Source organism: Halichondria panicea, chromosome 13 (assembly GCF_963675165.1).
Source record: "Halichondria panicea chromosome 13, odHalPani1.1, whole genome shotgun sequence".
Classification (NCBI taxonomy): domain Eukaryota; kingdom Metazoa; phylum Porifera; class Demospongiae; order Suberitida; family Halichondriidae; genus Halichondria; species Halichondria panicea.
The window spans coordinates 2388862-2400923 of record NC_087389.1 but is presented as its reverse complement, the minus strand read 5'-3'; the positions used below and the strand labels follow the sequence as shown (position 1 = coordinate 2400923).

General features: G+C 45.3%; 1 protein-coding gene and 1 long non-coding RNA gene across 2 annotated transcripts; one reads left to right on the top strand and one right to left on the bottom strand.

Annotated features, from left to right (window-relative positions):
- Positions 1 to 53: 53 nt before the first annotated feature.
- Positions 54 to 11417, bottom strand: LOC135345951 (ATP-dependent DNA helicase PIF6-like). The gene is made up of 3 exons (XM_064543409.1): positions 3855 to 11417; positions 334 to 3647; positions 54 to 244 (listed from the first exon to the last, which is right to left on the bottom strand). Exon 1 carries the CDS (start codon positions 6965 to 6967, stop codon positions 5162 to 5164), a length of 1806 nt encoding a protein of 601 aa, XP_064399479.1. The 5' UTR covers positions 6968 to 11417; the 3' UTR covers positions 54 to 244; positions 334 to 3647; positions 3855 to 5161.
- On the top strand, positions 3626 to 4321 carry LOC135345988 (uncharacterized). Its single transcript, XR_010397955.1, has 4 exons — positions 3626 to 3822; positions 3878 to 3994; positions 4061 to 4123; positions 4213 to 4321. It is a non-coding gene; the product is annotated as an uncharacterized LOC135345988 (long non-coding RNA).
- Positions 11418 to 12062: the final 645 nt, after the last annotated feature.

Sequence of the window (12062 nt, the reverse complement as noted above, 5' to 3'; positions counted from 1 at the left end):
GTGGGTGGACAATTAATTTATTAGATCTATTTACCGTATTTTATCTCATTGAACATTAAAACAGTATTTTATCTTATTGTGATAAAGAACAGAAAAAAGAAAAAGGAGAGGCTACCTCTCTGTATATACTGTAGACAGAGACAGCTAAGTAAAACATCAGCTCTGTAGATTTATTCATTAACTTGAGGCTCGGATCGGATACACACTCAGGCGACAAGTTAATCTCATAAGAAATTAGTTAAACCTGTGGGTAAAAAATAAATGTGGATAAGTACAGTGGCTGTGACATAACATAATGTGAGGACTACTTATTGATTTACACAATAGATTTACCATTGAAAGCACTATCCATTAATACACATTCAAGCAACAAGTCCGGATACACACTCAAGCAACCAGTCCCTCGGATCGGATACACACAAGTCCCTCGGATTGTAAACACATTCAGGCCACACAGTTCTCGGATCAGATACCACGTACTTACTCTGTGACCAATTTTCGGCAAATGTCACAACAATGCTTCCTTCCAGAGAGAATGGCACTGAACGTCGAACAGACACACTAACACTTTGAAGATGGCTTCACTCAGAGAAACAAGAGGAGAAATCACCATCACAACACTTCTTTCAGAGAGAGGTGCACTGGTCCTGTCAAGCTTCACATCAATCAAGAAAGGGAGTGTCTGGAAAGCAGATGGACTTGCTCTGGGACTTGCCATAGCCGTCGGTACGGTACCCACATAAACACCAGCGTACAGACACTTCAACGCCTCCAGCTGCTTGTCTTTCAAGACTAGACCTGGTTTTCCAACACAGGATAACGCGTACGCGAGAGCAGAAGAGAAGGTAGCAGCCATTACACAACTTGGACTAGATTTCTTTTTTCAATGACATCATTATAAATGAAACGGATATCAATGTTTTACAAACTAATGCGGAATAAGAATACTGATAAATATACTTTTTTTTTTTTTTTTAAGGTAAAATAATAGCATGTAAGGTAGTGTATACAGGGGAATGGGCTTCTATGTAGACACAATGAAAGGTGGAGGGTACAGAAAATAAAGAGGATTAAGGGTGCATACAAAGGTTCAGTTTATTGGTGGAGGTGGGTCTCCGAGATCACCAGGTCGATGGCCCCAGATCTAAAGGGGTGTCCACTTGACGATCTGGACCCTCTGATGGCTTGGATCGATGAGCAAAGGAGGGAAAAGGTTAGTCGGCAACGGAGCCAGCATAGTGTGCTGCTGTATGATTGGTCCCATTTAGATGCTAACATCGAAGCGAGTCTCTTGTAGAAGGTGGTTGCTTCACGAGCTAAGCCTCCTGTTGCAGAGAGGACTAATGGGGAAAAGGATGCCTGTTCGATGTTTAGAATTCTTTGTTCATAGGCCCTTTTCTTTATTTGCTCGTGCTTGCGGTAGACTGTTTGAGGGTCGGTGTGTCTGTTGGATGCAGCGTGTGGGTTAAATACCCTGACATCAAAATAAGTTCTTTCAGAGGAGCCACCCCATACTCCATTGGCTGCAATGTCTAGGCGTGCACCCGGTTGTATATTGGCACTTGCTCCTGCTAGGTTCTCCCCTGTAACCGGTAACAGTTCTGGTTCTGTGCACACGTTGTTGCAGACCTCACTAAGATACTGCAATTTACGATTACCCAGATTCTGGGTAATTCTGGCGCATGCGTAAACAGTGTATACCAGGCCGTCTTTCTCAGCGGCTTGGAATCGAGGCTAATAGGCGCCCAACTAGGTCAGTATGGGACCGTGCTAGTCTTGAATACCCGCCTCAACCTAAAAGCTTGTATAGGTTGAGGCGGGTATTCGAGACTAGGACCGTGCCGTGTGTGTCAAAGGAGCCGATGTTATGAGTAGGCCTTATTCTGTGTTTTGTAGTAAGTCGACCTTTACTAAATACGATTCGAAGCGAGGCTCTAATAGCATGTTAGCCTCTATCCCAGCCCCTCTCACTAGAGGCCGTCTTTCTCAATTGAAAGCGGCCTGGAATCGAGGCTAGTTGCAGTAGAACTTTGATTCTCCCATTAACTAGTTGCATAACCTCGATTCCAGGCCGCTCTCAATTGAAACACTCTCAATTGAAACAAACAAATGGAATTTATTAGCATATTAAATGGGGTTAACATCAAGGAGCAGGCCGCAATCATCCTCTAAAGTTGAAGCCTCGTGCTGTCTCTAAACCATATCTGAACTAAGTCGAGATATCAGACGTCTACCAATCTCCCTACCATTCTCTCTACCGGTCACTGGTCATGGAGTCGTCCCATCCACTGCTCCCATCGTGCCAACAACTACAACCCCACTGACCCCTACCAGCTCGGGCACTCTACCCACAGCGTTGACAGCACACTTCCAGGCGATGGTTCGTTAAACTCGAGGGACCGGCAACGAGGGAAATCTCGTACAGCCCAACTTGATATCAATAGAAATCAATAGAAATCAATAGAAATCCGACTAGAAAAACATTTGCAATGTGAAAAATTGCTAGGATTGAGCCAAGGGAAACCTTTAAAAAGCGTGGAAACAAGAAATTCGGCGAGTGCATAACTCCAATCCGTTACAACGTCATTCACATGTACTAATTCCCGAAATGTATTATTATTATGTATTATTCCCGAAATGTATTAAGTTATTTTGTGTACTTTATGTTAATGCTAGTATGTATATATAGGGTAAGTTGAATGATTGGAATGTTTACATAGTATTACATAATCATATTGAAACTTTGTGATACAAGGTATGTGTTTAAAGTATGTGTTTTAGTTTTGTTATACCCCTTTACAGTTTTGAGCAAAGACAGTGCCAAGTAAAGACAAAGATCTAGATGAAAGACATGCAGTCCCAATAGAGAGGCAGTCCCAATAGAAAGAGCAAAGACAGTCCAGACCATTCATTGATGCATGAAGTATGATAATGAATTTTCTTGACAGAACAATAGCCTCAGGGCTACTAGCTACTGGGCTATACTAAGAGACAGTGTCAAGTAAAGAGACAAATAAAGACAAAGATCTAGAAGAAAGACAGTCCCAATAGAAAGAGCAAAGACAGTCCAGACAATCATTGATGCATGAAGTATGATAATGATTTCATAAAAGAACAATAGCCTCAGGGCTACTAGCTACTGGGATATATATTTAAACAAAGAGCTAAAAGGGACACACTGTGACATTGCATGTGTATACTGTCAGTGTATAGACAATCATTTACCCTACAATTAACAAACTAGATGTGATAGCCAAAGACTGCTCAATTTGCCACCACCAGAATTAATGATCCTATAATTGAAAGATTGTTAATCTGTCACTGCACTATTGTGATGCTATTTTTATTATTATACAAGTTACATACGTTGTAACGGATTGGAGTTATCCACTCGCCGAATTTCTTGTTTCCACGCTTTTTAAAGGTTTCCCTTGGGTCACATTGCAAATGTTTTTCTAGTCAGATTCCCTTTCTTTTTTATTACAGTAGTATTTAAATTTAATAGTGTATTATAAGTGACAAAGTGTGACACAAGCTAGTGAAAGAGTAACGTCCATGGAGTTCGACCCACCGTCTGTACTATAGGAATATAGGAATATTTGTAGTATAGCCATCTTGATAGAGTACTTCGAAGGTATGTAGACCACCTGTATACATGTGCACATGTGTGTGCGTACGCGTATGTGAACATGGGAAAAGGTAAGATCTGATATTTGCGTTGACAACCTTTGAAGTTTGTATGTGAATGGGGAAAATTCGCGAGCACTATATAAAGCAGTTCCCAATGCTGTTTTCATCCAAACAAAGCTTAATACGTATATGGTAAGTGATTTTTTTGTGGTTGCTTTGCTTACCAGTTTGTATAACTGTGATACAGTATGGCAACCGCCTGAAGAAACACCTCAGCGTCCAGCAAGGACCCCTGTTCCAGTCACTCCTTCTCCAACTCCAAGGCCTGTCTCTAGCTCTCCTCCCAGTGATCCTGCAGTGCAAGGTATTAAAGTACTTCCTCTCTCCATCTCACTTTAACTGACACTGAATTCTTTCCCAATGGAGACAGATTCATACGAATCTAGTGATGAAGACTACATGCCTCCTGCTCCCACTCCACAGCGAGGTAGAGGTAGGGGCCGTGGTGGGGGTGGTGCAGTATTGAAGTTTTATTTAATTAATAGTGTTGTTTGAACTTTCCATAATTTCCTCCATCTGCAGATATTCAATGCACCAGTGACCATAAATCAAATAAAGTAGTACTCTTGATAGATTGAACTCTTGAATGTATATTATAACAATTCTATGTAAAACCTACTGTGTATAAAATAATGTGAATTGTACAACAAATTAACAATGACTAGCCTCGAGACCACCCAGATTAGTATTTCAATCATCATCACTAGCTCCTTCACAAGGCCTCAATACAGTGAGGCCTGTAATTACATGCCTGTCTAAGTAAATTCTTAATCAAATAAATTTTTTCCACAAACAGCTGCAAGTGGGAGTGCCAAATGAGCATTAAATAGAAGAAATAAATAGCAAAACATGTATATGAGTTAGTGTTTTGTTTTTTGTTTCGTTTCATTTGGCCGGTTTCCAAGACACCTTTGAGGTACGGCCTTCATCTCGTTTTTCGTTGTTTTCGAGGGATTCGCCTAGAGCCCTATACACCCCGTTCACATCACGTGTGTCTTTGTTATTGGGACACTGCAGGGGATAAACACAGTAACATTGAATACTCACAATAGTCTTCACTCACTGTATTGACGCTCAAAAGAAATGTTTTAATGAAAAGAAATTATGGTTGCCCACTCAGAGACACAAATGGAAGGAATACTTTTAGCCACACATTCAATGAACGGGCAGTAAACCGTTTGACATAAGTCTCCATGAATAAACAACAATGGGCAACCTACGCACAGAGTGCGTGTGAAACATTGAACAATTAAGTTCTACACTTAGAGTCAATTACTTTAAGTAATAAAAGAAAGAAAAGGTGGTTACCCATATTATGTTGATGGAAGGAATACTTTTAGCCACACATTCAATGAACGGGCAGTAAACCGTTTGACGTAAGTCTCCATGTATAACAACAATGGGCAACCTACGCACAGAGTACGTGTGAAACATTGAAAGGGAGGGACGTAAGTTCTACACGTAGAGTCACTTACTTTGTCACAGATGTCACTACTTTGTAGTGGTCACCCGTGTGATAAATATACAAACCCTTTTTGTCCCGAGGAGGGGGGATGTTGGGGTCTATTTTGCTCGGACAGTGACACAGCCAGGCATTTCCAGCCGTTCTCGAGTAGACGAACACCCTTCGCTCGAGCAGATGGGCCAGTGCAAAGATCTCCAAGTGAGTTCCCCAGGTACGTGTTTGGTCCATTTGCGTGGCCCTGACGTAGGAGATCATGTCCGGGTAACCTGCATCGATCAACCAATGTTTACCATTAAACAAATGTTGAAAATCACACATGTGCTTTACAATGGCTCGCCTGACAGTAATGTGTTGACGTTGATAGCCGGTAATGACCACAGACATTGCCCTGAACATGCACGCTCCATCCCCCATCGTGTCAACGAGCGAGGGTAAATGGGGCCGAGTCAGGGCAATGTTTGGTCCGCCGGCGGTGACGATATTTCTGCGGTGATTAATTTTCAGCAGCAAACACGCCGATTTCTGTTCAACCTCGTCCAGAGGGTTGAAGCAGAAGGATTCACCGTGATTGCTACCACGATTCTCTGGGTCTTCAACTATATGGCAATCACCAGCAGAGGTGACTGCCTCGTTTAGTTTCTTAACTGGGGGTTTGTCAACATTGCTGGGGACTTTCCTTTCAAGGTTACATTGCCGTTTGGCTGGCGGGAAGACCGCAGGCGTCCTTTCCTTTCGTTTCTTAACTGGGGGTTTGTCGACATTACTCCCTTCAACCGTACACTGCCGTTTGGCTGGCGGGACAATCGCAGCTGTCATTTTCCTTTTTCTGTTTTGTTTAACGGGCAATTCGTACGCTGCCAAGTCTGGCCTAAATGCTAGCCTGAGCCTGTTACACTCCTCCACGCACGTTCTAGAGGCCATGATGGAGTGGGGTGTAAAGGACGTCAGGTGTACACCGTCTATGGACCTGACTCTGGACAACGCCACGTACGCCATGCCCTCACCAAACACGCTGTCAGATAGGTCAATGATGGCACAGTCGAGCGAGAGACCTTGGCTCTTGTGTATGGTGACGGCATAAGCGACTATTAGAGGGAACTGGTTCCTGGAAATGTAGAGGACACAGAACCGGTTAGCGACTCTGGTCACTTTGTACGGTTCTGCCACACGGTCGAACTTAACAGTCACGTGTTTAGATTCTATTTCAAGAACGGTGCCTATGGCTCCGTTTACTAGACCGTCTTCGGTGGACAGGTTTCGTCTCAACATGACGCGGGCATTAACGGCCAGATGGAGCACTTCTTCCAGACCAGCTGTCAAGCTGCTGTCTTTGTTCATTTCTGTTAGACGCTTTTCGGCCTGTTTGTTCCACTCTCCGTTGGCGCAGGCACCCTCGTCGATGACGTCTCTACAACGCAGTGGTATTATCTTACTGTCTAGAGTGTTTAAAAGATCAGAGTTAACTGTTGCACACGCTTTTCTAGTCGAGAAAAGGCATATGGGTTTTTTACCCTCGCGTTTCAGTTGCTCGTACTTTTCTAGTACGGCCACATCGAAGACGCGTTCTGTCAGGAGAGAGACTGCCTGTTCGCTAGGATATCCCCTCCTGACGCCGTCAAGTATTTCAGTGTACAATTTGTCCCCTTTTTGTCTTTCGTTAATGGTAAGCTCGTCGTACACTACTGTGCTTTTCCAAATGTTTGCGGACCCTATGCAACCTATTCTGAGTGATAGCACTTTAGTGGGAACGCTTTGGAACACCGGTGCACCGTTAACGGGTGGTAGCTGGAGTATGTCGCCCACAAAGAGCATTGTTCCACAAAGAGCATTGTTTTACCCCCAAACCATTCGGCCCCCCCGTAGATCTCGTCAAGTCTCAAATGTATGTACGTTAGATTGAGACTTGACACCATGGACACCTCGTCAATTATGAACACCTTTACGTTCATTAGTTGTTGCCTGAGGTATTTTAGCGTTTGTTTGGGCAGTTCCCAGTACGATGCAGTTTTACTGTCGTGCTCTATCGGCAACTGAAAGAGCTGGTAGGTGGTAACACCGTTTACATTACAAGCTGCTAGGCCCGTGGGGGCGGTTACTGCACTTGAATTGGGTAAATCCGGCCACGTGGCTTTGACAAACGCTCTAAGCGCCTGAATGAGGAAGGACTTGCCCGTTCCCCCCACACCACTAACAAACATTTGCAACGGTTTGATGTCTGTGCATTTACAGGCTCCTTTTTCGTGGTCTAATTCGTGCAACAAATGCCCAGTGATTTTTTTGTACACACGGCTTTGGTCGTCGTTTAGCATGGACAGTCTCTTGTCCAGCGTTATGGGGTCTACGTCGAAGTCTAGCTCGAGATGGCGATCCAAGTGTGATTTAGCCATGCCCTGGAGCAGGAGGTTGACGTCGTCTTCGTCGTCCTCCACCTCTTTTTTCTAACGTTTCGACCTTCTGGCGTTTGAGATATCCCGCGATCTCTTATTGACGTCCAACATCTTCTGGAGCTTGTCGTGGTGAGCGAGGAGGCCTTCGTTCTGCCTCCTCTCGAACGCCATTTTAGGCGACTCTCCGTCGAGGAGGAGGTCACCCTCGTCAACGAACGGGACAAAGAGCAGAATGAGGCAGTAGTAGTACTCTTGCTCCTGTTCTTTTCTGTTGGTGTCGTACGTGGGGTGACTGATAACGCGAGGTTTGACGAGCCTCCTGTACGTTTTCTCACCCTGGTGGTCCCTAGCGTACCAGTCAATGTGTGCGACGAAGTCGTGCAGGCACATGGAGGACAGTCTGTCTGGCCTGTTTGGATAGTGAACGTCTATCAGGCTAGGGGGCGTACATGTCAGTGCTTTTCGGGTTCATTTTTAAGAGCTGAGCGTAGTTTTTGAGCTTTCTATTGCGTTTGTACGGTAGCGAAGCATTCACGTAGTGAACATCGTTTGATTTCTCATGAAAGTGGTCACCTGTAACTTGGTCGTACCCCTCGTGCTGCCCTACTTCTCAGGTTTTAAAGGCTATTAAAGCAAACTTCCACAACTTCTTGTAGAGAGTAGTGCCCGTGCTAGACAGGCTAGACAGTTCCGCAAATGTGTCTTGCATGGCGCTTTTCTCTGCTTTTGTGACGTACGCCGTAATGTAACCGGTGAGCGCCATGCTGGTCTCGGCTATGTACTGGACGTCAACGTTAGCTTTCCAAAGGTGCAGCAGCAAGGGATTGTAATCGTTGATTCTGGCTTCTTGGCCTTTTTCTGGGAAGATCGTACACTCTCTGCCTAGTATTGGTTTTGTCCATGGCGTTTAAAGAGGCCGTGGCCGTCGCTATTCTGGGAAAGTTGAATCTACACCTTTTAATGTACTTTCCCTTACCCATGTGTCTAGGCCTAGAACAGTAGTTGTTGCACCGATGCATCTGATATTTCATGACCAAGGCGTACAGTTCCGGGTCAGTTTCTTTGTCTGGGATGTTACATGTGATTCTCTCCTGTATCCAGGCGAGAACCACGTGATCGGGGTCGACCCCCATCACGGGGGCTCCCTTTATCCAAAGCATGACGTGGTAATGCGGTGCACCTCTGTCCTGAAACTCTTTTTTGATAAAAGAGCACACCACCTCGCCAAACAACTTGCCACGCATAATTACAATTTGGAACATCGCGTGGAATTTGTGCGAGAACTGCTTGGACACCGAGGCGGGGTCTTCATTGCACATTTTAGAGATGTCTACTTTTGAGCCGGGACCATAGTCGCCGAGTAGCTTAAGGAACTCCAAAATGTCTGGCGAGCTATATTCTGCACAGCTTAGCGTCATGAAAATGGTAGCTGGACCGTTCTCCCTAACTAGAGCATTCAATTCACCGGCAGTTTTATGCCAGTACTGCTTGGTTCCTTGGTTCCACGCACACTACGCATGATTGTGGAGAGGTTTCCCTCTAGCTCGCCGTCTTTTTTTTCTAGCTGTTTCAGCAGGTCTTTGACAGAGGAATGTCTGTTCGTGGTGTTTTTAAGCACGTTGAAAATTCCCGCTTTGATCTCTCTCAAGAGTTTTTGGTGCGTGAGGTAGAACAGGTACTCGCTACTTTTTCTGTACCTAGAGTCTTTGTTGTTTAGACGCGACTTTACGTACTCGCTGCTCGTCACGAGGGTGAAACTCGCCGAATCTACCTGTTGGGAAAAGGTTTGGGAAGCACATGACGTCTAAATGCTCCTGGCTACTTTTTAACGGATATTTGTCTACCTTGAGCATTTTAAACTGGTCTATGTCGGCAACGTTGGGTTTGAACGTGTCTAAACTACGTACCGTGTAAACTTGTATACCGGCCGCGTATCCCGACTTGTCGGTCACCTTTTCGAGCATGGTACTGGTTGCACTGTTTGCAACCTCTATGACTACGTCCTCCATGGACTGTTCTACTTTTCCCGGTTGCACGTCTACGTACAACCAGTTGATTTCTTTGAGTTTTGTCAAAGCTCCTTCGATTTTGTTTATGTCGACGAACTTCCGCCAAAGAACGTTTTTCTTTGTGGGAACCCCGTCGACTTTAACGTACAGCTGCGGTTTAGGCAGTCCGCATTCGTTCAGAGCTAGCGTTTCAGCCGTGTTTGCCATGGGCAATGGCAGAATGAACATGTTACCGCGGCACGCTTTGAGACAATTGTCGTTTTCGCTAGTTGAATCAATTGCAAGCTAAAGGCGTCGAGCCCCTTCAGCTCGTCTGGCAGGGGTGCCGTTTCTAGACCGTTCACTACGGCCCTAGGTGGAATTATGTCCAACTTCATCTTTGGTTTACAGTGGTTACACATGTAAACTTTTTCTTCCTCCCAAACATCCTCGTTAACCAGCAAAGCGTAAGCTCTGACGGTTAACCAGGCAAAACTTTCGGGAAGGCTCTCGGGGGCCACCACAGCGGAACAGTTGGTCGCAACACATGCACGGGTGTATCGCATAGTCGCGGACTTTTTTCTCGTACTGCTGAATTAATTTAGCGTACTTAGACATGAGCAAAGCTTCTAGATGTTTAACTCTAAAGGGTGTGTCTAGCGTATCGCTACATTTACCGACATCCTGTGGTTCTACGCAATTGCGATCAAACAGCTTTTCGAAAGTGAGTTCGCAAGCTTCTAGGAGCAGCTGATAGTCGTGGATTTTAATGCCAGCGTCTAGCTTTGCTATTTTGTTGCTCTTTCTTATTGCTTCGTACACTTGCCCTTGTAACTTGGACAGGGCGGGATAGTGCACGAGAGCGTTTCTGAGAATCCTCAACTGATTGTCACAAACGCTCCCGAACAAGTGACAAACGTGGGGATGGCCCATCCTCAAATTGCCCGCCTTTAATTCGTGATCTGGAATTTCGGGGTCGAGCGGGACTTCCCATTCCTGTATGTGCGTGTGCGTGTGCACATACGGACACGTGTGGAGGCCGTCCAGGCGGTCTCTGAGGACTTGAAGGTCTTCGCAAAACATGTCCTGCAAATCGGCAATTCTTTCAAACTCTACGTTTGAAACTTGCCTACACCTTGCCGTACAGGCCCACCTTGGTTTGGGTAATTTTTTTTTCTGAGGGGTTTTTTCAGACACAATAGGATTGTGGTCTGCTAGCATGCACTCACCGGTCGTTTTCACCTGTATCGGAGTGGGCAGTTTGTGCACTGGCTAGTGTACGTACATTCAGGCAGGTGGTCGTGGGTGTAACCAGCTTCGTAAAAGTAAGGCTCTCTACAATCTGTATGGCACCTAAGGCCAAAGTCCTTAATGCACGTGAAACGTTGGTCCATGACGTCTCTCTTGACCCCTAGGAGGCCAGCTACAGTAGGCTGAGCCTCACACTGGCAGCAAGCTTACATGCAGTGAACTTTTGGGCTGCTTTGTTTTTGCCGTCCTTCCAGTTTGGAATTTTTGCTAAACCTTCGAGAATGCATTTTGTAAGGACCTTGCTTTTAGTGAAAACGTCCTGTAGGCTTATCCTAAGGGAGTGCATTACTTGGTCGTTTGGTTCAGCTAGCGGGTATTTTTGCTTCCTTCTCGCGTTAAAAGCCTTTGCACGTCGTTTGTACGACGCTCTAGAGGTTTGAGAAGACTTTTTGCGGAGAACAAATAATTGCTTCATATAGCTCCGCGCAGTAGAGGTCCGTGAGAGAGCTCTACTGCGTTGAGTGTTTTTGCGGTAGTGGGTCGAAACCGACTGCCGGGTTTGAAGCGCACTTTTCTCAGGATTCAGATACCGATATTTTGACACAGCCCTCCTTGTGGAGGCTGTGGCCTTGTCGGGCTTTGGCTTTGAATTCCTGTACTTGGACACAGCTCTCCTTGTGGAGGCTGTGGCCTTGTCCGGCTTTGAATTTCTCCACCTGACCGTAGCACTCCTTGTGGAGGCTGTGGCCTTGTCGGGCTTTGAATTTCGCCACTTGACCGTAGCACTCCTGGTGGATGCTGTGGCCTTGTCGGGGTTTGAATTTCGCCACTTGACCGTAGCACTCCTTGTGGAGGCTTTGGCCTCTTCGGGGTGTAAACCTCTATGCTTGGAAACAGCCTTCCTTGTGGAAGCTGTAGCTGTCTCAAGATTTTGGGACCGATAGTGTAAAGCTTTTTTAATAACAATGTCCCGATGAGATTTGTAATAGTCAGTACCAGAGGATTTCTGAGTGTCTGAAAGGTTTTGGTATCGTGTTTTGCGCTTTTTACGGTTTGTGAGTTTGCTGCTTTTGAAAGGCATGCTAACAAACAGCCTTGCCCAGCATTTGCTCGAAGTACAGCCATCTCCAGGACATTCTGCATAGCTTTTCCAAATGAACACAACTTGGATTAAAAAGCAGTTCCTCAGATTTGCGATCGGTTTCAAAATGCACCTGACCTCTCTTGACAACAATTTTCCAACCAAGAAAATTCCGCCATTTTCATTATACGCATGCTCTG